Here is a 25,612-nt window from a genome sequence, read left to right as displayed (position 1 = left end):
CCTTTTCTAAGAATTTGAATTTGGCCCTCTCTTTCTATCTTCTCTCTCTATGATTTCCCTCTTCTCCTAAAAACGTACTCTTCTTCTTGCTCGCACTTTTGACCTTGGTTTTTGTTCTTGCTCTCTCTGTGATGTTTTCTCTGCATTACGCCTCACCTAAGCTCTCTAATCAAAAGATTTAGTTGTGCTTAAGCAAGATTTTGACCCTTCATGTATGTTTCATCTGCATATCTACTTCTTTTCATCTTCTTGTTTCTGTCTTCACACGCTAATCAGACGCTAATCAAAAGCGTCTCAGACGCTAATCAGAAGTGACTTTGCCAACAAGCTTCGCAACAACAACAGCTATTCACAATATTGACGCTAATCAAAACTTTGCCAGCAAGCATCGTAACCATAGCCATTTAAAGGTAGGCTCTTTGCCTCATGCATGTTCTTTGTTTTCTTGATTTTCTGGTTCATAATACTTAATTATATAATTAATCTTTCTTAATCATAATTAGCCTAGTAAGATAAATGAGATCATATAGTACATTCATGACATAAAAATAAAAATATGGTTAACTTCACACCCAGTCTTCTTAAAATCGAGAATGTTTCTTGACTAAGAGCCTACTTGAAAAAACAAACAATGCAGAAATAAGAAAACAAGTATGAAACTAACCTTGATCAGTTTTTCAACACTCTTGTTATGGCTAAGATGCGACCTTGTCCCTTGAGAATGCTTCTGTCTTGCTGATTCTTCTTGTATGCTACGTTGACCTTGCTTGTATAAGCGTACTTGTATATACTACTTGCACATATGTGTAATCACTCGCTATGCAGAAAATAGTGATCTATCCATGTAGCACAATAGAGACTAATTGGACATTGTAGAATAATTCTCTGTATATGTATGCATTTCACATGAAATGACTTTTTCAAGACACACATATACTTGTGCTTACAAAAGAGGTAACAAAAATATACTTCTAGTTACATGATGCTTCAAACAAAAGTGACTGTGTGGCCAAAAGCCATGGTCAATATGAAAGCTTCTTTCTGAAATAGCCATAGGATATTGCCTTGTGGTCAAATCTTTGTACCTCAACTATTACACATAACATGTTGTGTCTCTATTGCATATCAGACTAAAATCGGATGAAAGTAAGAAAATCATGCATACTTTCAATGTCACATAATAATATGGCTAAAATCCATGGGCACCTATGTTTGATTGTTACATGGAATTATGGTCAAAATCCATGGACACCTAGGTTATTAAGATGGTTCTTTTTGTGTTCTAATTTTTTTTTAATCATCGTATATCCAAGATCACTTGTACATTGAAAGGATTTAAGGAAGTTGGCCAAGTAGAGCTGTCTTCTAAGAGTAAAACCAAACATAGCAAAGTTTTTACCATATGGTCAAATTCTATAAAACCCATGCTACACATAGAATATAAATTATCAAATGGCCACTTTCATGACAATATGTCCACGATGAATCTATGACGATGTCTACATGAAATTTGGTATTACAAAAATACCTTTCATTGTGGCATGAGAGTATGGATAAAATCCATGCTCACTTCTGTATATCCATTAGTGATCTCTAACATTAGTGCTCTCCATTGTCACAAGATTTGTTCATATGGTCAAATTCTACCTTATAATTATTACATTCAACATTTTGGACACATAGGCTTTTGCCTTGTGGTCAAATCTTTGTATCTCAATTGTTACATGTAACACATTGTCTCTCTATTTCATGTCAAACAAAATTTGAAATTATGGGAAAAAAGTAAGAAAATCATGTATTCTTTCAATGTTGCATAATAGTATGGCTAAAATCCACGAGCACCTATGTTTGATTGTTGCATGGAATCATGGTTAAAATCCATGGACACCTAGGTTACTAAGATGGTTCTTTTTCTGTTCTAAAATTCTTTTTCAATCATCTTAATTACAAGATCACTTGTATATTGAAAGGCCTCAAGGAAGTTGGCCAAGTAGAGGTGTCTTCTAAGAGTAAAATTAAACAAAGCAAAGTTTTCTCCACATGGTCAAATTCTATAGAAGACATCTCTTCAAAAGCCCATGAATATGAATTATCAATTGGCCACAAAGAGGATGAAGTATACTCTTTGAGAGCAATGGGTTGGAGCCTCCCAGAGGAGATATCAGGCACACAGGACATAATAGCTACATTTGAGTCTATCAAGCATAGTGAACTTCTTTTTCCTACAAAACATGGTGTTCGACCAAAGAAGAGGACAAAGATTCAAGATGCACAAGCACAATCAATAGCTTCAAACTCACAAGCTCTTGGTGTGAGTGTACCTCCTAACACTCCTCTAGACAACACAAACCAATCTTCAAAGGCACAAGTAATCCAAGCAACACCTTTGGTGTCACTTGAAGTCAAGGGTATTGAAAGAACCTTTGACTTTCCGGACATGGTTAAGAAGAAGGGTAAAAAGGATGGTTTAAGATTTCACATGTTTGAAAAATACTTTCCATTTGGCTCAACCACACAGTTTCCTATTGATGTTGGTAGGTGCTATGAGGCACCACCTTTATATGCCTATAGAACACTTTGTTGGGATTATGTGCAAAAGTTGACATCATCTTTTGTAAAGAATCCCATGAATCCAGCAACAGTAGCATACCTCTGCCCTTTTTGGAGGAGAGTGATGTGAAGCGACCCATGCATCGTGACGAGGTGGAAGTGGATAAGCTACATTCTTACTCCTATTGGATCATATCAGGTCTTCACTCAATCCATGCGGCAAAGATCTATATCCTAAGTAGCACTCATCGATGCCTAGCAACCAAACATCTATATGCCACAAGGAATGCAAGAATCTTGGTGGACTGTCTTGCTGAAATGTGCATTGAGCTTTCTAGGATGACAAATATGGAATCCCATAATGTTATGAAGAATGGTCCTTATCTTGAGCAACTTCAACAAGTAAGGGATCAATGGATAGCATTTGGGTCTCCACCAAAACCTCAACAAGGGCTTCCAAAGGGTAGTCCTCTCAAAGAGTACCATGGGAGGTAATGATGTACAACCTTAGCTTGTCTTATTCAAGATGCATTTGGTGTTTTCTTTCTCATTTCATATTTTTATTTTTGATAGAGATTTATAGAATACATTGGAGAAAAGTGTGCATCACGTGATTGTCATATGATGGTGAGCACACAAGAGATATTTGATGGTTGGATTACCATCATGAAGAGATACTCAAAGGGGGAGCTTTCATCTCAAGAGGATACCACCACAAAGAAGGGAAGGCAGCCTTCTCCTGCAACTTTTCGTTGCCTTATGGGTCTAAAGGATGGGGACTTCCTTTTCGTTGCCTTATGGGTCTAAAGGATGGGGACATCCTCACATTACAAAAGGAAGTTAATGATGGACACATCGTCTTTCTTAGAAACAAATGGGACAAAGAGGATGTTGTTGACATGGAGACAAGGGCAAAGCAAATCAAGCAAGATAGGGTGCTCCATGAGGAGCTAGTTTCTCTCTTCAATGCCTCAACTCATGCTAGCAATAGTATGATGAAGAGTTGGGAAGATCTTGTTGCTGAATACGACATCACCAACGATGTATACACAAAGATTTTAGGTGTTTGCAGTGATTGGGTGTCAAAAAAGCTCACACGTGGGGCTGATGCAGGACCATTGCCAAATGGTGCAAAAGACATTGTGAACTTTCTTATTGTGAAGAAGCAAGATCCTCTTCATTCTTCTACTAGCTTACCTTGGCAAGCATATATTGTGGGGTGCAACCTTGAGGCATTCGATCTTATATACAATGTGTATAAAGATCCTATTACCATTGGTGTGGTTGTCCTAGAAGCGGCACATGGAGTTGGGGGCATGACATGGGATTCTATCATGTTTGGAAAGGTGGTCTTCACATTGTTAAAAATGACATGTGAGCCTAAACAATTCATTTTGTTGTCATTTCTCAACCGCAAACAAATGGCAGCTATGGAGGAGGCCCTTGAGAATCTTTCATGCAAGTACCATATGTAAGTTGGAAGTGTTGACTTCCTACCAATGGCCAAGAGTCTTGCTTTTGGGGCCATGGATTCATTTGTTGTGTTGACACTTGTGACCATGGAGAAAAGCTTCATCAATCTAGATCGATATGTTGGAAATTCCAACAAGCCATGCATTTTGGATAATGAATCCATTGAAGCCATTGACAAAGAAGAAAAGGATGGAGAGCTTGAAGAAGAACAAACTATTGCAAAGGCCATATTTAGAAAGAAAAAGAAGGTCATCAAGGCTACAATCAAGGCATTCAATGATGCACATGAGGTTGTATGTGATATATTCTCATGTGGTGTTGCATCAACACTCGCATTGGAACATCACATGAAGACTATTGCAGTGGTGTGCAATAGTCAAGAGCAAAGAGAGATTGAAGCGGCATGTTGGAGAGCCCATGAGAGCGCCAACCCACCTACAAGTGTTCAAGAGGTTCCTCCCATTGGTGCTCTAGCTCTTGACCTACCGCTGGAGGGTGTGGATGAATCAAGCCGACATAGCAAATATTATTATGAAAGAGAGGTTGAAGGCTACTTCAGGTGTTTGAACCTCTCTATCTCTAACTTTTGTCAATGATGAGTACACTATGGTGTAAGGTTGATGAACTTGTGTTTTGGAGGATGATTTCATGACATAACATTTCCTACATATTTTCTCATTTTGTGGTACTATCTAAAGCAAGCCTTACAAGCCTATTTCTCTCAATTTTGTGTTTATTGTTTAAGAGTCCTTATTTCTAGAAATATTTTCATCATATTGTACCTAAAATTGGTTGCAAAAAGTTTGTGCTTCTGTATTAAAATACAAGTATGAAGTACATGATAATGTTGGAAGAAATATTTTCTTATATGGTATGGCTAGAATGCTTCAATCAATTGCTATTACATTACTTTGATCCAAATGTTGGTATTGGTTTTCTCTAAAGTTTTGTGTCCTTCAATATTTTGCCATGCGGTCAAATATATTAGAAGAAAATGTTTTGTGTCATACAACTACATTGAGCAAACCACTCAAGGGTGTTTAGCTATTCTTACCCGATAGGCCAAGCTCTCAGATCTGTTGATTTGGTGTGCTCCACAGCTTCACAAGTCTCCAAGCTCCAATGGCTTTCTTCACAGCTTCTTCCCTCTTTCTCACAACTCAGATTTTTTGCAACTCAGGCTCTGATACCATAGTAAGAAATAGAAGAGGGCAATACATAGGAGACACACACCAGATCTATATATTATAATCATCAACACAAGATAGAGAAGCACCATAGCTTTTCTTCATTATTCTCCACACAAGCTACACACACATAATGATGTGCGTTCACACTAAAGTAAATCGAGACTAAATGTCCACACACTCCGGCCATCTGGGGTCGGCCATTATTGTCCACACACTAATGTCCTAGTGTCCACACTCTGCTAATGATATTAATCTGGCGGAGTTGAGCTTGATATCTCAAAGTGAAAAGATGAGAGTTCGTTATAGAAACTGTATTTATGACTTGTTTTTAAATGACTGTTTTATATCAAGAATGTTAGGGAAGCATTTTGACCATCTTGTGAATGAAGTCGTGGAGACCTAAGTGATAAAGTTGCAATAGCTGAGGGAGAGTCAATGGAGGATGTCTCGCGTAGCAAGGTCGGCACCATGCTTGTTGATCAAAGTTGGGATTGTATGGGAGAACATGGGAACTGTTGGGATTGGGAGAAAGGATTGCTAGAACTATGGAGAACCAACTTTTTTGTCACCATGGTTTGTGCTCTTGAATGGCACTAGTTTGTGTGCATAGCACATGTGTGCATGGCACTTATTTAAGTGTCTTAGCACTTGGTTGGTGATTTTCATTGGCATATGATTATCTCATTGATATTGGTGATCAAGACATAATTGGCTCTTGTGCTTGTGTCTAGCATATCTTCCACGGGATTCTCGACCATTTATTTTGGGACCTGATTTTAATATTGCTATTATGGAGACTTATTTAGTCTCACCCATTTCTTTGGGACATGGATTCTTCAATTATATTGGATTTTTGAGAGTGTCTCGTCTCGCCCACTCAATGGGACATGATTATATATTGAATATATGGCTTGAAGCTTAAAGTTGCGGACAACTTTTAAGAAGCTGGGGAGTATGTCACCAGCCTAGACATTTTCCAATATGAAAGGGGTTTGGTGGACTCCAGGATGTCTAAATATTTGGAAAGTACAAGCTTTGGGAATGGGGGATTATCTTAGAATACAAAGGACCACACTCCTAAAATTTAGGAGAGTTGCTACATTATTGGCTGACTCCTTTCCCTTCCATGAGAAATTCAAGGTGCCATTCTTCTCGTCGGTATGCTTCTTTCTACAGTCTTTGATAGCGTGACCCTTCTTGTCATAGTAATAGCATATCCCTTGAAACTTCTTCTTATTTGGCATATTTTTCTTATCATCAAAATATGTCGTGCCTTTGCCTTTAGAATTGGCAAAAGTGTAGCATCACCATCTTTGCGATCCTTTAGCTGCATCTCCTCCTCAAGTAACATAGTACTAAATTTTTTAACTGATAAAGGTGCTACTCTAACTTCAGTGTTTAGTGATGTAGCCAAGCCATCATACTTTTGTGGAAGAATTCAAATGCACCTCCAAGCCAACTCCTCACTAGTGTGTGCAATCTGTATTTAATCTCACAGATTTTTGATCCGCAAGATGAATGCTTCAGCACCTTCTCCCTGAACAAATGTTTTAACCAGCAAACTGATTCTCTAGGTTCTGAATCCATGTCTGATTTTGAGTCTCATACTGATTTCTCTATATGATCCATACTAATTTCTCAATATGATCCAAGCCTCTACAGCCTTGGTAGTATGTCTAATCAAAGTGAGAATAGAATCACTTACACTGGTGAGGATGGCACAAAGTGTGTTGGCATTGCACCTTCTCCATGCCCGAAGAAGTGAAGCATCTCGCGGAAGCATGTTTGCTACAGGGTTGTTGGGGACACAAATTCCCATCGCTCCTACATCCATTCCCAAAATAATTTCTGAGAGCTCATAAGAGTTTAGAATGGCATTGATTTTGAATTTCCATAGAGTGTAGCTTGTCCCATCAAGGCACGTGGATGAATGGGCAAGACAAGTGTAGTAGAGCAGAGATAGAAAACATCACTCCTAGGATTCTATACAAAGAAAGACTAAACTTTATGCACTATTCTTGCTAAGAGAACCTAAGCTTTGATACCATATAAGAATACAACACATCAAAAAGAGATAGCAAGATAAATCACAATAGACAATGCAATAGATACACAATGGAGAGAATTCAAAAATTCTAATTATACCAAAGCGATACAAGTGATGGTGCTTTCCACCCATGCGCTCTCAATGTAGAGCTTAGATGGCGATCTAAATAGACTCTAAATGGAGGATGTACAAAGTGTAGAAGGGGGCAGATACTCACAAGCATTGGATGTCTTAGCTCATAGCAATCATGTTTATATATAGTACTATAGGTGGTGTAGTTGATGGGTATACAACGAGGGTGGTCACACTTCATAGACACGTGAAAAGATGCAGGGGGGAAGAGAGCTTGAGCTCTTGCAAGCACACACACACACTCACAAAACCCTAATAGAGAACACACAAGGTGAGAGGCTGAAAATCTTCTTCTTCTCTACTCAACACTCAACACACCATATACAAGAATAAGAGTACACACAATATGAAAGGTACTCAACCAATACATACACGGGTTCTCTATAGTGTGAACCCGACTAAATGAGCTGGCGCTATAACTATGCCAGTCTCTAGAGTGGCTGTCACACAGCCTGTCATCCCACTGGCCGCATATCACCCAAGATCTCACCAACCATGCCAGTGGTGTAAGTGCGGGGCCTATCCCCCAGGCGGGTCATCAGTGTCCACCGCCTCACTAGAGCTCGATATCTCAACACTCCCCCTCGAGCTCAACTTTATCTCATGTACACCAAGTGAAGCCCTGAATCTGCGGAGCTTCTCTGTACCCAATGCTTTGGTGAAGATGTCAGCTACCTGATCCTCTGTGCTGACATAAACAAGGTCAAGGTCTCCTGCCAAGACCTTCTCTCTGACGAAGTGGTAGTGGACCTCTATGTGCTTCGTACGAGCATGAAAGACTGGGTTCCTGGCCAACTGTATACTACTAATGTTGTCACAGAAAATGACAACTTGTCTATCCACTGATAGACCCAAATCTGCAAGTAGCTTTCTCAACCAAGCTACCTCACATGCTGCCATAGCAGCTCCTCTGTACTCGGCCTCTGTACTCGATAGAGCAACCGTAGGTTGCTTCTTGCTGCTCCAAGTCACAGCAGCACTCCCCAAAGAAAACATGAATCCACTAGTAGATCTTCTATCTGAGATACTACCAGCCCAATCAGCATCTGTGTACCCATGTACACATATCTCTGTCCCAGTCTCATAGAATAGTCCACAATGCAAAGTAGACCTCACATACCTCAGTATGCGTCTCACAGCATCCAAATGCGGTTTCCGTGGAACCTGCATAAACTGACTCACCAACCCAACAGCATAGCTCAAATCTGGTCTGGTGATCGTCATGTAGATCAAACTTCCTACTATGCTCCTGTACATAGTAGGATCCTCCAAGATCTCTCCTGAATCTGCACTCAACTTGCCATTCTGATCCAATGGCACAGAAATAGGCTTACAGCCTGTCATACCATACTTGGACAACATGTCCAAGCCATACTGTCTCTGCAGTAATCCAATACCATGTGGTGACTTAATCACCTCAATGCCCAAGAAATATCTGAGCTCCCCCAGATCCTTCATCTCAAACTTCTGTCTAAGCAAGATCTTTACATCGAAGATCTCTGCATCATGGTCCCCCGTAATGATCAAGTCATCTACATAGATGACGACAAGCACAACTCCTCTATCACCATGTCTCACATACAGCGAGAAATCTGCATTGGCTACATGAAAGCCAATAGTGACAAGATATTCAGAAATCTTGTCAGACCATGCTCTTGGTGCTTGCTTTAAGCCATACAAGGCTTTCTTCAACCTGCAAACATGCTCGGGGTGACCCACATCCTCATATCCAGGTGGCTGCAACATATACACCTCTTCTTGCAAATCCCCATGCAAGAATGCATTCTTTACATCCATCTGATGTAAAGACCATTGCTTTGACGCAATCACTGCTATCACAACTCTCACCGTTGCCATCTTGGCAACTGGGCTGAAAGTTTCCTCATAATCAATCCCATATGTTTGCGCATATCCTTTGGCTACCAATCTAGCCTTGTACCTGTTTATGCTTCCATCACTGTTATGTTTAACTTTGTACACCCACTTGCAGCCAATGGCTTTCTTGCCTTCAGGCAATTGCACTAAATCCCAAGTTTCATTTCCATATAGTGCATCCATCTCCTCATCCATAGCTTTTTCCCAATTCACATTTCCAACAGCCTCATCAATGCATGTGGGCTCAACAACCTGCACAACCTTTGCCATATATGCATAGTGATGTGCCACATAACCATCATATGTAAATCTCTGCACAGGATTTTTCACTCTCCCAGATCTTCGCAGCTTTTCATTCATGGCTTCCATAGCCTTCTTTACACCAGGTGTTCTCATAGCTGGGATCCCAAGATCCTCATCAAGGCTCATATCTGAGCCACTAGACTCTCCATCAACATGAGAATGCCCTGCAGAAATGTCAGGCATACCAAGGGGCTCAACCACTTTCTCCTTTCCTTTACGTGATGTACTAACCACATTTGCAGGGCTGGTATTATGACGCAGCCTGCCACTCCATGGTCTATCAGTAGACCCACTAGATGAGGACTCTCCTGGTCCACTCAAAGACTGTGATTGCTGACCTGCATTCTGTGCAACCACACTTCCACTCACATCAGCCCCAACAGCTTCTTTTTCAGCAGCATACCAACTGCTCATCTCATCAAAGACAACATCCCTGCTTACCCTCAACTCACGTGTAGCAGGGTTATAACACCTGTATCCCTTTTGCTCAAGGGAATATCCAATAAACACACATTTTTCAGCTTTCGGATCCAGCTTAGTTCTCAGCTCATCTGGCACATGCACATATGCAATGCATCCAAAGACTTTCAGATGAGACAAATCTGGTTTTCTGCCAGTAAACCTCTCCTCTGGAGTTACATCATGTATGGCTGCAGTTGGAGTCCTGTTCATGATGTATACTGCTGTAGAAACAGCCTCAGCCCAATAGCAATGCGGCATATTCTTCTCTTCCATCAATGCTCGCGCAATCTCAGCAATGTGCCTGTTTTTCCGCTCAGCAACTCCATTTTGCTGCGGAGTGTATCTGCATGTATACTGTCTCCGAATACCATTCTTCTTCAAATATTCAGAGAACTCATTGGAGAAGTACTCTCCCCCTCCATCTGACCTTAGGCACTTGACATATTTTCCTGTTTGCTTTTCAACCAAAAACCTGAAATTCTGAAAGTGAGTGAATACCTCACTCTTCTCCTTCATGAAATATACCCACACTTTCCTTGTGTGGTCATCAATGAAAGTGACATAGTACCTGCAGCCTCCCATAGAAACGGTCTTCGTAGGACCCCATACATCTGAATGCACAACATCTAGTGCATTTCTGCTCACATATCTGTTACGTGGAAACACATGCTTTGTTTGCTTCCCAAATTGGCATGCTTCACATATTTTCTGCATACCTTCCACTTTAAATTTTGGCAGCCCTGTCACAATTCCTTTTGTTTGCATAGACTTCAATCTCTGCACATTCACATGACCAATCCTTTTATGCCATATGTCTGTGTCTGCAACAACTCCTGAACCATTCGCAAACATTGCAGCACTCATTTCAGGCATGTCTACATCCAACGTAAACATTCTGCCCACTCTGTTGCCTTTTGCAACCAACCTGCACTTGTCTTTGAAATCTTCAACATAACACCCATCAGGGTTAAACCGAACCTGCAAACCCTGCTCAATCATCTGGCCAACTGAAACCAGATTCTTTGTTATGTTCGGTACATGAAGTACATCTGTAAGGTACTTCACTTTGCCATCCTGCATAGATAATGGCACATCTCCAACGTGGGCAATTGGATGAGCAGTGTCATCCCCTGTTTCCACAAAACCTGGTCTTTCCGGGATCTTCATCTCCTTGAACCACTCCCCATGACTCGTCATGTGGTTCGAAGCGCCTGAATCCACATACCATACATTATCCTTTTGTGCTGCATCAACATTTTCAGACATGGCATTTACAACATGCTGCATAACGAACAACCTTTCATTGTCCTCATTATTTCTGCTTGAGGATGCATAGTTGTTTTGCTGTACTTTTCCATTTTGCATGTCAGCCTGCTTCTTATAACATTCTGACTGCACATGTCCTGGCTTACCACAATAGTAGCATTCACGTGCATCATTATATTGCCTTTGCCAATTTCCACGGCCTCTTTGACTCCCCCTGCCTCTGAATTTGCCTCTTCCACCTGCGTGTTGTTGTTGTTGTTGTTGATTCTGGGACTGTTGCTGCTGCTGCTGCTGCTGACCATAATTCTGATTACCTGTTCGGCCACCTCCTTGACCGCGTCCACGGCCTCCTCTACCTCGTCCTCTTCCTGAACTCGTGTAGAAGGCCTGTTGCTCTGAACTGTTCTTGCTTTGTGAAGACTGTTGGTCTTCACCCAAGCTCTTCTCTTCGATAATCAGCATAGACACCAAATCTGTAAAGTTGGGAATGTTTTTCCGAGTCTGAATAGACGTCTTAAACGCCTTGTATTGTGGCCCGAGACCACGTAAACAGACTTCCACCTTGTCATCATCATCTACTGACACACCAATAGATGCAAGGGATTCCACAATGCCCTTTATCTTCAGCGCATAGTCATTCACAGACATGCTCTTTTTCTCCACAGTATGAAGTTCATTCTTCAACTGTATCTTACGTGCCTTGGTATTTGTTTCATAAAGCTTTACCAAGGTGTCCCACGCCTCCTTGGGGGACTTGGCATCCTGAATATGCCCAATCATGGTGTCCTGTATACTAATGGAAAGCCAATACATAACCTTCCTGGCTCCTTGGTTCCAGTCTTTAAACTCTTTCACATCTGCAGCAGTCGGATTTATATCCGGTATCTCTGGTGCCTCTTCATGCTCACCTTCAATGTAGTCCCAATAGCCTTTTCCCATCAGGAAATTCGTCAACCTGAACCTCCAAGCATGGAAATTATTCTTATCCAGCTTCTCAGCCACAATCTGAGTTATCCCATCATTTGACATCTTGCCAAACACACAACTTTACCAGAAACTGCACTCTGGTTTTTCTGCACAAATGCTGTATTTTCTGCACAGCGGTACTGCAGTACTCTCAAATGTCACAACCAGTGACTTCAATGCACATACATACACCCAATGGCAACTGTAGACCTCTTTGCAGCACCCACAGTGTCTGCACAGTCAATCTGTCTTCCTGCAGTTCTTAAAACAGAGTTCTGCAGAGAATCGATGACTTACCCGCAGTGCTTGAAATCGCCTGCTTTCTGAAAAACGGAGGTCCAGACGCGCCCGAAACGCGTTTTCTGCCCGAAAAATTTAGTCCGTAGGACTGTATAGTTGCCCTATAGCTTCACTCCCGCGAAGAAAGCTCCTCAATCGGAGATCGTTTGCCGGTGCCTCCCGTAGAGCTCCCGACAAGGGTGTAGTCACCAACACAATAGGGAAGAGTAGTTGAAGCTCTTACCCTCGTACCGCTTCTTGTGGTTCTCTTGCTTGCAGCTCAGCCCTTAGCACGAACCAGGCTCTGATACCATGAAAAGATGCAGGGGGGAAGAGAGCTTGAGCTCTTGCAAGCACACACACACACTCACAAAACCCTAATAGAGAACACACAAGGTGAGAGGCTGAAAATCTTCTTCTTCTCTACTCAACACTCAACACACCATATACAAGAATAAGAGTACACACAATATGAAAGGTACTCAACCAATACATACACGGGTTCTCTATAGTGTGAACCCGACTAAATGAGCTGGCGCTATAACTATGCCAGTCTCTAGAGTGGCTGTCACACAGCCTGTCATCCCACTGGCCGCATATCACCCAAGATCTCACCAACCATGCCAGTGGTGTAAGTGCGGGGCCTATCCCCCAGGCGGGTCATCAGTGTCCACCGCCTCACTAGAGCTCGATATCTCAACAACACGGTCACCACCAGTGTATCAAGAACGCGGCCCACCAACCACCAAACCACTACCCACTAATGATGGACTTGGTATCCAACATAATATTCTAAGGAATATTCCTCATACCGGGCCTCATACCGGGCCTAGCTAATGCTTGTACCCCTCACCATCTCCTAGCCATCATTAATTGTCATAATAATGACCCAATTGGCGTTTAACTCGGGACATATGCACCATGGCTACTCCTCATAATGGGGGCCTAACAAATGTGCATTATAAACACATTTGCCTTAGTAAAACAATTAATATTTCCTCAAAAAAGAAACATTTACAAATATTCCTTCCAAAAAGACCTTTTTTTGAAAGCATGTCCAAAAAATGGCAAAATTTTGGGCACTGGAGTACAAATAATTTGACATGATACAAAACGACCAATAAACTTAAAAATTTGAGATTAAAAAAAAAAATGTTACTTGAAAAGTAGACAAACCTCTTGAATAAAAGTACAAATTCATGCCATAATTTGGAGTCTTACATAAATGATCGGAATGTCAATAAAAAACCATACTCTGCCCACACTACTTATTCTTCAGTACCACTTAGTCCTCTAATATCACTAGTGGCAATCGCATCCCTTGAGGAAGTTGATGCGTACTCCTCCTCACTATCACCACAAATACATTTCCCTCCTCTAAGTGAAATCCTGGAAGAAGAATTGCACTACTTCATTGGCGTTTATTAAGGGGCACTTTTGGTGATGAAGTGTTCGCATGCTCGTAGCTTAAAGCATTGAGCTACTCGAAGCACCATGTTTTGTCACCTCTCCATACATTGATAAATTTTTTGAAATCTAATGTTTCTTTGAGGTGAAGTATGATAGGCTTTGGTGTGTAGTCTTGTGCAACAAGCTCCATCATAGCAGGCAAACTAAAAGCATTATGACGTGACAATTTTTTGGAGAATGTGTTGAACTTTTAATGTATGTTATCATGAGTGTGGTTAAGTAGTAGAAAATTTGAAGAAGAGGATGCGAAAGTGAAAATAATACAAAGGCCAAGAAAGAAGACCCTAAAAAAAAAGTCTAGGAAGAGGACCACAAAGGAGGTGGTGCAAGAAGATGAAGATGAGTTAGATGTATAGGAAGATGATGATGAGACAGAGATGAAAATTTCATGGTAAACTACTTCAGCCATCTTCTCTTTGCCTGACCATCAAGCTACGACGGATGGCCGTACTCATACTCCGTGTATTTTCCAACTTTTTAAAGATTTCCCTTAAGGAATATTGAAATTCCTATCTCTAACTTTCACCTTTTGAAAAATCCCTTTGGAGATAAGCATGCTGAGATAGCCAAGAACTGTTTTAGTTTTGTTCTCCCTTGCTGTGTTGTCGAGTTGCAAGTATAGAATGTTTGACAGTTGTCCTTCCCATGTAGAAATGGCATGATGTATAATAGTGATGGAGTTTGGATCATTATGAATATTTGGATAAGTGAAGAAAACTTTTGGGTTGACTTGACCATTTTACACTAAGCACCCAACCAAATGTATCTGTAACAATGTATCATTGGTGTTGTCCTTAGGTAGCATTGAGAAGTGAGGCAAACATGATTTTTTCTAATTCATTCCATCAATAACTAACCCTAGGTATTTCTCTGGACTTTTGAAACACTTTATCCTATGATCCATAACTTTCTTTCATTAGCTTGCTCTTGTCTATGAGTTTTTAGAGTAGCTTTGATCACATCTCCTCTTCAGTACTCGATGCTACCTTTCTTCTTATCTTCAACCTTGCACATATAGAACACATGCCCATTGAAACCTTCTGTTGGATAGTGACATTAGAGAAGAAGCCTTTCCAAAGCCTTGCAAAAAAACCACAAGTTTTCTATTAAGTTTATATTAGGGTTAGGGTTAAAGACACCCACCTTATTTTTATTAGGGTTAGGGTTAAAGACACCCACCTTATTTTTATCCTCTTGATTTCTCATATGTTAAAATAAAGTATACTTTCTAACTTTTTGTTTTATTGTGTTGCTATTTTGTTTAGGCTTATTCAAGTCAACAACCCATAACCCTAGCTTCTTGAGGTAAGAGCTCACTCTTAAGTTCTATTATGCTTTTAGGGCTTTTAGGGTTTTGTGAAATTTTTTTTGGGTTCTATCCTTTTAGAGCTTTCAGGGTTTTGTATTTATGTTTTTAGGATTAGCATAAAGCTTGCAATGCATGCATAGAGCTCTCAAGTCACGTATGGAGCATGCATGAATCTCTTAATTCTCCCAATGCATGCATAGAGATCTCAATGCATCGATAGAGCGTGCATAGAGCTCTCAATTCTCTCAATGCACTAACCACTTTGTTTAATCTTAAGCTTTGTAATCACTTTGTTTAATATACTAATTACTTTTTTTGATCTAATGTTTTGTAGGTCTTGCACTAATCCTCTCCTTCGGCTTCACAAAAAGGAGGTAATCCCTCTTTTTCTTTTAATTGTTTATGATTCTCTCTACGTTTATTGCACCCTTGGGTACCGAGTTTGGGTTTAGTTTAGGCTTGCATAAAGATCTATGTATAGGTTTGCAATCTTATGCATAATCTTGCAAGCTTTATGAATAGGCTTTCATGAAGCTCTATGCATAAAGCCTATGGATAGATTTATAAGCTTTATGCATAGGAGTGCAAACTTTATTCATAGAATTATGCACAACTTATGCATAAAGATTCTTGCAAGCTCTATGAAAACTTTGTGCATAGGATCTATGCATAGGCTTGCATAAATCTTATAGCTTTATGCACAAGCTTGCAAGGTTTATGTATAGGTTGATTGCATAAAGCTTATACATAAATCATAGATATTTTTGCATAGGCTTGCATAAAGCTTATACATGAATCTTCTTGCATAAAGCTTAGAGCTTTATGCATAGACTTGTAAGCTCTATGCATAAACCTTAGAGATTTATGCATAGACTTGCAAGCTCTATGCATAAATCCTATGCATATAGGCTTGCATAAAGCTCATGTATAAGCTTCTTGTATGTCTCTACTATGAAAGCTCACTTTGTTTAATCTACTAATCACTTTGTTTAATCTTATTTTTTGTAGGTCTTGCACTAATACTCTCCTTTAGCTTCACAAAAAAGAAGTAAGTTAATTATTTATGCACGTTCTACCTTTATCGTTCCCTTGGGTGCCGAGTTTAGGTTTAGTTTAGGCTTGCATGCTCTATGCATAAAGAATATGGCAATATAGGCTCATAGGGTTTATGCATAGGCTTGCAAGTCTATGCATAAGTCATAAGCCATAAGTCATAAGTATAAGGCTTTTGCAAATGACTCAATTCATTAAGTCTACGTGATGTTACAAGCATTCGGAATCTCATCACCAATAAAAGGATGATAAAGACAAGGAGAACAAAGTGGAAAGTATTTAGTGATGATGATAAGAACTTGAATGCTTATACGTCATGTGGAGATAATGTTTATGAGTATATGCGTGAACATTGAATGAGCTGTATGCATAAAGCTTGTAAAGAGCTCTATGAATGAAGCTTACATAAAGCTTTATGCATAGAGCTTGCATAAATCTTTACTCATACTCTATGTAAGATTTATTAGATGTCTACTAATCACTTTGCTTTATGTTACGTTTTATAGGTCTTGCACTAATATTCTTCTTTTGCTTCACAAAAAAGAGGTAAGACTTCTTTTTCTTGTAATCCTCAATGCAAGATATACATTTATCGTACCCTTGGGTGTCGAGTTTAGGTTTAGCTTAGTGCATAAAGCCTATGCATATGCATAAACTTGTATAGGCTCTACGCAAGTAACTCTTATGCATAAAATTTATGCATAGAGCTTTGCATAAAGCGTATGCAGCAAAAAGCGTATACATAGGCTCTATGCATAGCTTTATGGAGATAGGCTCTATGTGTAGGCTCTATGCATAGCGCATATGAAAGCTTATACATAGGATATTTATGCATAAAATCTATGCATAAGTGCTTTATGCATAGACTCTATGCATAGCTTGATACATAGATTGTATGCATAGCTCTATGCATAGGCTCTATGCATAGGCTCTATGCATAGCTATTTATGAATGTTTTATGCTTTGAGCAATTGAACATGTATTTGGTTTGGGTTATATGTATAGGCAATGTCAATCAACCCATCTTGCAGAACCTAGATGTCTCAAACCTACTCAATATCATCAACCAATGATATAGGCAGTAAGCATGGAATGATATGGGAAGAAAGCATGGACTCAGTTCTCATAGATGCAGGCATTTGTTTGACATCTTGTTTCACATAAATAGAGTTTATCTTTTATGCATTTTGTAAGTAAATTTGTTTAATCTTTATGCAGGCCAACACACCATCAGGCCAATTGACTCCATACAGGAAATCTACTCCATATGGCTAGTCATCTCCATGGAGACAGTCCACTCCATTGATAGGCACAGGTTCGAGTAGTGCAAGCCCATCACGATATGGTTGTGATGATGAGCCTACACCACCAATGTGCCGATTACACCCCATCCTTGCTCCCTCACATTGATCTTCACCCATGATGTCATAGAGAGTCTTGGGAGTCTAGTAAACTTGGGGGGTGCTTTTTCTTTGCCAAAAGCAACATTAGGGATCCCGAGTCATCTCCCCAATGGGGGGGTTTCATCGTTTTCTCATTTTGAGCCACTCCCAAGGAGAGCTATCCCACCATTTTATCCATGATATGAACCCTACCATATAATGTGGATGTTAATGGGTTCCTCATGATAGATGCATGAGGAACCCTACCATATAATGTGGATGTTAATGGGTTCCTCATGATAGATCCCACCATTTTATCCATGAACCCTACCATATAATGTGGATGTTAATGGGTTCCTCATGATAGATGCATGAGGGAAGTAAGTCATCACCCAAATGCACGTACTTTTGCAAACTTGGAGTTCATAAACTTTAAGAAGTGGAAATCATAGGATGGGCTCTTAAAACAATATATTATTAATGTTCTCAAGCTGAGTGCTATTCTACCTGCGGACCTCACCTTCTCGAAGGACTACATGAAGACGAGGATAATGTTTTTTCTCTCTAATAGGAGAGAAAACATCATGAAAGCTGCAGAAAAAAAGGTGAAGCCAAGAATTTTCTCGCAAGGTTAGTGGAGGCACGATGAAGAAACATCGAGGTGGTCAACAAGTGGTGTGGCAAGTGTTTCACGACTACCGAAGCAAGGAGTGTCGTACTTCAGCTGGGGCAGAGCTTTGTGAGGAAGCATCCAAATGCTTTAAAAACAACAAGCGGCTATAAGTGCTTCACGACTACGGAAGCAAGGACCATAGTACTTTGGCTCGGTAGGAAAATTCTCCTTCATTGCTCACTTTGTAAGTATCTATTTTACTATTTTCCTTCTCCTCTTTCATTTGGTTTTAAACTATATTGTTTCCTTTAACTAATTGTATCTTTTTTAAATTGTTTTTTGTAGAGGGAGATTTTTGGGCATGACTCAAAAAAGAAGATTATGATTATGGACATAGATCCCCCATTTGCAATTGTGGGCTTAGATGCGTACGCAAGGTGTATGCTTGAACGAGTCTATTTTGGGGACTCAAGGTGACGAGGTAAGTAGCTACTAAGCTCTCCTCTTATCTATATGTAATTATCTTTTTTTGTTTTATAATTACCTCACTCTTGTTTGTATGTATGTGAAATGAAGAGGAATATCTAGACTACGTGTGTGAAGTGGGTGAAGCAAGTGAAACGAAGGTCAAGACGAGATGGAGGAATTCGATGCATATTCTAATTAGCCTCCTCTTCCTTGATTTTTTTTTGTATATGGACAAAGGCCTTACCGAATCAAGAAATATAAAAAAAGAATCTCTTGCATTCTTCCTAATTTTAATTTCTTTTTGAAGTTTCTGTATTTGCGAGATTCCGAGACTTTACGGACAAGTCGATCTCCGAAATTATCCCCTAGATACTATGGACCATTTCATATTATACGACGGATTGGTTTAGTTGCATATGAATTGGATTTGCCTTCTCATGTTAAAGTTCATCCTATATTTCATGTCAGTAGACTTAAGGAAGTATTGGGTGGAGCTGACCAGTTGGTTACTCCTCAAGAAATCATAAATGTTGAGGACATGACATTTATTCCACACGAACGTGAAAAAGATTCTTGCATTTCGTGAAAGAAGATTGCGTAATACGCTTATACAAGATCTAGTGGAAGGATCGTGTTGAGGAGGATGCTACGTGGGAGACATTGACTACTCTTCAGAGAGATTACCTTGGTTTTTTAGTGAGCTTAGGAGTGAGCTCTTAGAGGAAGGAGAGTATGTCATGTGCACAGTGTGTATCTATCGTGTGCTACACGCACACAAGACTAGCTTTGAGGTTTGGGGAAGCTTGCACTGATTGGCGAGCTAAGTTAGGAATAGACTAACAGGCAGGCACCCAAGTATGGATGGGGAGCGCCCAAGTGTGGACGCCCGATGACCGGCCAAGAGTCTATAAAAGGATGACCAAGGTTAGTCATCAGTCATATAGAGTCTCGCATGTTTTGTGAGAGCTCTATGGTCTGGAGCCTGGACCTAGTGTAGACGTGCACCTGCTTCATGCAGCCGAGGCCGACAGTAGTCTCAAGGCCCGCGAGGGTAGCTTCATGGTGGTATGGGACGTCGCGAGGTAGAGATTGGTCGGTATGTCCATCTAGTTAGCTCAGCTCGGTGGGGACAGCCAAGTATGTGGGCTTGCCCACGGTTGTCATGGTTGGGAGGTGAGTCAGGCCTGCACCCCCTTCTTGTTTGTTTGTTTATTTGTTTTTGCAGGTTTCGAGTCTTGTACCAGGATCGTTCCACGAGGAGATCCTATGGGGATTCAAGAGACTGTTCGTGTTTTTAATGCTGTTTGGGGACCCTTGTGGGCCGTTCGGGACGTGGCAAAGAGCAGCAAGTGCAACTTCGTCTTCAGGTTTTGTTCCCACTCACCATCCCCATTCACACGACTAAAGTTCACCCCCCGCAATGGAAGATCTGTTAGAGATGGCCGAGAGGCATGTGAAGATCCCTACACTCCCCATGTTCCCGGTGGACTGTTAGTTGGATGGGAACAACTAACAGTCCATGTTCTCTGTAACATACCCATTGTAAATAACAATGTACTTGCTTCAGAGTTGAAAAATATAACTTAGTTTGTCATTTTTACGATCAAAAAACTTCTATTTTTGGAAAATGAGCCATTTTTACTTAGAAATTTGTAATTTTGAATCCAAATTTGAAATCTACGCGTAATTTTACGCTTTAAATAGTTTTTTCTGAACTAAAAACGGGCACCCGGAATGGGTTTAATTAAGCTTTTAAGCCTTTAATCTGCGAACTTCCGACCAAAAATAGTAACTATCCAGGCGTCTAATCAACGAACGGAACACGCCCCCATGGTCACGGGGCAAGGCCGGACATTTTCGTCAAAAAATATTTTTGACCCCCCCGGACGACGGCGGGCGGCCGGCGTGGGCCCCACCACGGGCGCCGCCCGTGAAAAAAACCGACAATCCGCCCGGGACACCCAAGCGTGTACACGACTTAGACGCACCCTCCAACACACCCCTACACGTACCCCCTCCTCCCAGAACCCTCTATCCACAGGTGTCGCGCTCTCTCTCTCTTGGGGACACCTCCACCCCCATGTGTCACACTTTCTCTCTCCTCGAGACACCTCCACCCCCAGGTGTCTCACGCCCACACCCTCTCCCGGACACCTACACCACCCAGGTGTCACCTTCCCGCACCCGGACGTCCACCCTCCAGCACCTATAAAAGGACCCTCCCAGCCCCCTTCTCAAGACAAGCCCCCAGCAAGCCCCTACGCGCAAGCTCTCTCTCAAGCTCTAGGACATGTCCTACACTCTTCTCCCCACCCCCCCCTCGTGTGAATAGACTTAAAGTGTGCCTCTCCTTCAACCCTTGCCTTACTCTTCCCTAGGCCTCCCTAGACGTACACTCTTCTCAAGAGCTCTCCAAGTTAAGGACACCCCTCTCAATTCCCCCCCCCCATATGCGGCGACTTAAACTTAGGCTAAGAGGTCGTTCCTGCCCATAAGCCCAATAAGCTTTTCCTACCCCAAACGGACTCCGTTTTCGAATCCGTTTGAACCAGTAGAATTCTCTCTTTTCTCTCCACACTCCCAACCTCTTATATTCACCTCGTTTTCTCTCTATCCTCTTAAAACTCTAGTGCTCCTATGGCGTCGAAACGCCGCCGAATTGAAGAACCGCGCGCTGCCCAAGGAGGGAATGAGGCGAATCGCGTCCCTGCAATCGACTTCGCCCCTCTTGAAGTGAATAGGCATGAAAACGATAACCAGGTTGGTCATTTAACAAGTTTAAGTAAAAATTCTCTCTTATGAAGCTTAATGCTAAGATTCGAAATAATAGGAAAGGAACCAAGGTTAAACCCCTAGTATAAATGGCCTAGAGTACCTTATGGTTACTCTTAAGTAAAGTTATAGGAAACTAATCTTACTTTTGAATCATTGTCTTTCCGAAACGATGGTTTTTGTTAATGTGTGAATTCATTGAATAAAGGCTATGTCTCTTTTTATTGGATATACTGCTGGTTTATTGCTAACATGCAGGTACAGCTTCTCCCCCCCTTAGCTAACTCCGTGCTGCTTGCCTGTGTAGCCGGGCGGAGGATATAGCGAGGCCGGGAGTCGGCCCAGGGCAATCCCCTCCTATGCCACTGGGAATTGGTTTTCACCACCAGGGTGATGTATATATGCTGCCTAGTTCTGTGGGTCCAGGCTAGTGCGGTGACTTAACCCCCACCTCATGAGGAGACGTCCCCTCCGAAGAGCGAGAGGGTTTGTTACAAGCGTGAGTACCTGAGGGGGTGACAGGACGGCTTGGCCCTCATCGTCTGGCTGACGACGAGGGGAGACGGTCCGTGAGGTTTACCCAGCTGGTTGAGGCTGGAAGATCGAATTCTAGATTATCGATGTAGTTGTGGTTATGGTTATGGTTTGGACATGAGTTTGGATTGGAATATCGGCCCGGTTTCAGGGTCTTTGTAAATATTTTTCACTGTAAGTATGTTCGTTGATTTCAATGTTATGCTAAGGAAGATTTCCTTTAAGGAATCAAGTGTAATTAATTAACAAAGGAATTTGTTTTTAAGTGTTTCACAGTGTGGTAGGACTTAATTAGAAAACAATTGAATGGGTGAGTGCGTGGAAAGTGGGAGAATGGATGCCCTGACGGTACCATTCTAAGGATGGGTGGACCCGATCAGTCGGGTAGCTTTCTACTAGTCGTAACTTACGATACTTAGGGAATAGTAGAGTCACGAACAAGACTTGTTTTAGGGGACCGAGCCAGCGGCCGTGCCTCTTGAAATACGGGGGAAAAAGGCGTTGGCTTCCTTGAACCAAGTGTGGGTCTTGTTCCATCTCCACGCACATTCCGTGCTGGAGGTTAGAATTTCCTTTAGGATGACTACGCTTCCCCTGCGAGATAGAATTAGGTCCGTCCGTTTGCTCGTAACCTCGTATTTCTACGAGATCGAGGTGTCGTCAATCGGAAAATAACACGAGACTTAACTGCCTATCAAAAGGATTCCCCCGCCCTACGGGTCGGGGGCCTTACACGTGGTATCAGAGCAGGTTTAGACTTGGGAGATTTTATATTGTATTCTTTTGTTACTCTAGGAATTCTTGTTAGACTAATCTAGTTACGGCTGGATGCAGGAGGACGAGATGGATCCCTATTCTCGCTTCCTGGTATTCCAATGCATGTTCATGACTGCTTGTCGCTCTTCCGAATTCGAGTTCCGTGACACTATGATGCACATTGTAGACAAGCTAACCCTTCCTCTTTACACTCGCATCGAAAGGGGATGGAACAGAACTGAGTATTGGCATCGTCGATCTACCTACTTCATCATTCGAGCTGAGCACGTCGGCAATCTCACCAACGACTTGAGGCGGATCCGTTATGCCGAGATGTTGCGGATGGTTCGCCTGTTCTGGTTTATTGGCACTCCTCGTAACACCTATGTCACTATCGATGGGAATCGCATGCTACAGAATCGTTGGGTTTATGATAAGGTGACTCAAGTTGTATCCCCTGATAGAGTAGCCGTTACCCGTCTTTCTAGACGAGGTTTACCTCCCCTACCAGAGACTTATCGAGTTCCTGAAACCATGGGAGAACCCCCCTACTTTTTCAATGCTACCACCGCAGATCTTTATTAGGTTCCCTAGAAGACTACCATGTAAATAAATAAGATTGGATTTAGTCCAATCCTTGTAAATGGCTTGGTTTACTTGTAAATGGCTTGGTTTACTTGTAAATATTAAAGCTTGGAATAAAGGGTTTTGATTTTCACACTCATTGTCTTATGTGTATTAAACCGCCTAAGTGACATGATTCTAAATTTAGCTTCTTATTGATAACCAGGATCGTCAACGTCTTGCTCCCAATGCATTATATACAGATACACAGGAGAAGAAGCTTCTCCTCAAACAAATGCAACCTCCCTCATTTAATGGGGCAGGTTCAAAGATTGAAAGGGATGCAGAAGTTTGGATAGAAGCCATGGACGATTACTTTTCGGCTGCTGGTACAGGAATTGGGAATCAATCCATGCTTGCCAGATTCCGTCTTACTGGGGACGCCAAACTTTGGTGGAAACAATGGTGCCGAGATAAGGGCGTCACTGAAGATACCCAAACCTGGAGTGACATTAAGCAAGCTGTGAAGGGCCGTTATCTTCCCCCATCTCATGAATCTATTAAGATGAACGAGTTCTTCAGCCTCAAGCAGCTTAGCTTAACCTTGGAGGAATACTACTCAAAATTTGTCACACTTGGCAAATATGCTCCACCTATGTCAATCACTCAACAAGTGGCCCGATTTTGCCAAGGGCTGAATGAACCTTTGGATTCTCGCCTTGAAGCAATGAGGCCAACCACCTTGCAAGATGCTCTCACCCGAGCCAAACCTCTGGCTAAAGAAGTAAAGAGTGGTCAAGCAAAGAAGAGAGTCTATCCTGAGTCTAACCCAAGGGGGCGCCTTCAGAGGAATTACCAATCGAATTTCCGCCACAATACTATTGGTCAGTACCCCAATAATTTTGTCCCCCGCAGTTGTGCTAATTCCACTTCAGAATCCTATGGGGACCAAAGGTGCTTTTATTGCAATGAAGTTGGCCACTTCCGGAATGAATGCCCCAAACTTGCAAGACCCTCTCTCAATCCTAGTGTCACTGCTGCTCCACAAGGTGGCCGGGTAGTTCAAGGTCGTGGGATTCCTAATAACCGCCAGGCTAGACGAGGTGGTGGTGGACGTGGTAGAGGTCGTGGAGTGACTGCCCGTGTCTGCTCTATGATTGGTGAACCGACTTTAGAGATGGAAGAAGAAGAGCAAGCCACCATTCATGCAGCTATAGAACATCAAGGACCTAATCAGCAGTTTTCTGTTATCCAAGCTCCGGCTACTTATCAAGGTAGAACTTTCCAGCTTTTGGTTGATTGTGGTAGTACGCATTCATTTCTTTCTCCAAAATGCTTGCGTAAGTTACAGTTAGATCAAAAACTAGCCCAAGCAATGATTGTTGAGTTAGCTAGTGGAAAAGAAGAAGTATCCCGACATTGTGTGGGAGATCTTGAATTTGAATTGGATGGTGAATCAACCCATGGGTATTTTAGAAGCTTACCATTAGGGATTTATGATGGAATCCTTGGTATGGATTGGTTAATTGCAAACAATGCTAACATTCACTGTGCTGAAGGAAGCATCACTTTTAAGAATAGTCAAGAACAGGTAGTATCAGCCCAGGGAAAATCAGGTAAACCCAAATTTCATTTGGTCAAAGCTAATCGTCTTCTTTAGGGAGTGCGCAAGGGCCAACAGATCTTCCTTGTCAAACTCAACAAGGTAGAAGAAAGCAACCCAGATTTAGAACCCTCTTGGCTCCAGGAGTTTTCAGATATTTTTCCAGAGGAACTTACAAAACTACCCCCATCTCGAGAAGTAGATCATGGGATTGAGTTAATCCCTGGTGCTGAATCAGTTTCAAGGAGACCTTACAAAATGTCTCTTCCCGAAGCCATAGAGCTCAAGGAACAACTTAGGCAGCTCATTGAGCAAGGATTCATTCGCCCTAGTAATTCCCCATGGGGAGCGCCTGTTCTTTTCCAGAGAAAGAAGGATGGCTCGCTTCGGCTCTGTATTGACTACCGAGGCCTAAACAAGGTCACTGTCAAAAACAAATACCCCATTCCTCGCATCGACGAACTTCTTGACAGACTTTATGGATCCAAAGTTTTCTCCAAGATGGATTTAAGGTCTGGTTACTATCAAATTAGGATCAAGGAATC

General features: G+C 41.6%; 1 protein-coding gene across 1 annotated transcript in view; it reads left to right on the top strand.

Moving 5' to 3' along the window:
- Nucleotides 1–3,171: 3,171 nt before the first annotated feature.
- The window catches only part of LOC147621049 (pentatricopeptide repeat-containing protein At5g27110-like), a 61,506-nt gene continuing 39,065 nt past the window's right edge, over nt 3,172–25,612 (top strand). The window contains exons 1-2 of the mRNA XM_086825383.1: nt 3,172–3,331; nt 3,370–3,946. Of these exons, the coding sequence (XP_086681509.1) occupies nt 3,172–3,331; nt 3,370–3,946 (737 nt within the window). The remainder of the gene's footprint in view (nt 3,332–3,369; nt 3,947–25,612) is intronic.

Source organism: Cibotium barometz, chromosome 31 (assembly GCF_041138505.1).
Source record: "Cibotium barometz isolate CiBa-2024 chromosome 31, ASM4113850v1, whole genome shotgun sequence".
Lineage (NCBI taxonomy): Eukaryota > Viridiplantae > Streptophyta > Polypodiopsida > Cyatheales > Cibotiaceae > Cibotium > Cibotium barometz.
The sequence above is the reverse complement of the archived record's forward strand: the minus strand, read 5'-3'. Positions and strand labels throughout refer to the sequence as shown.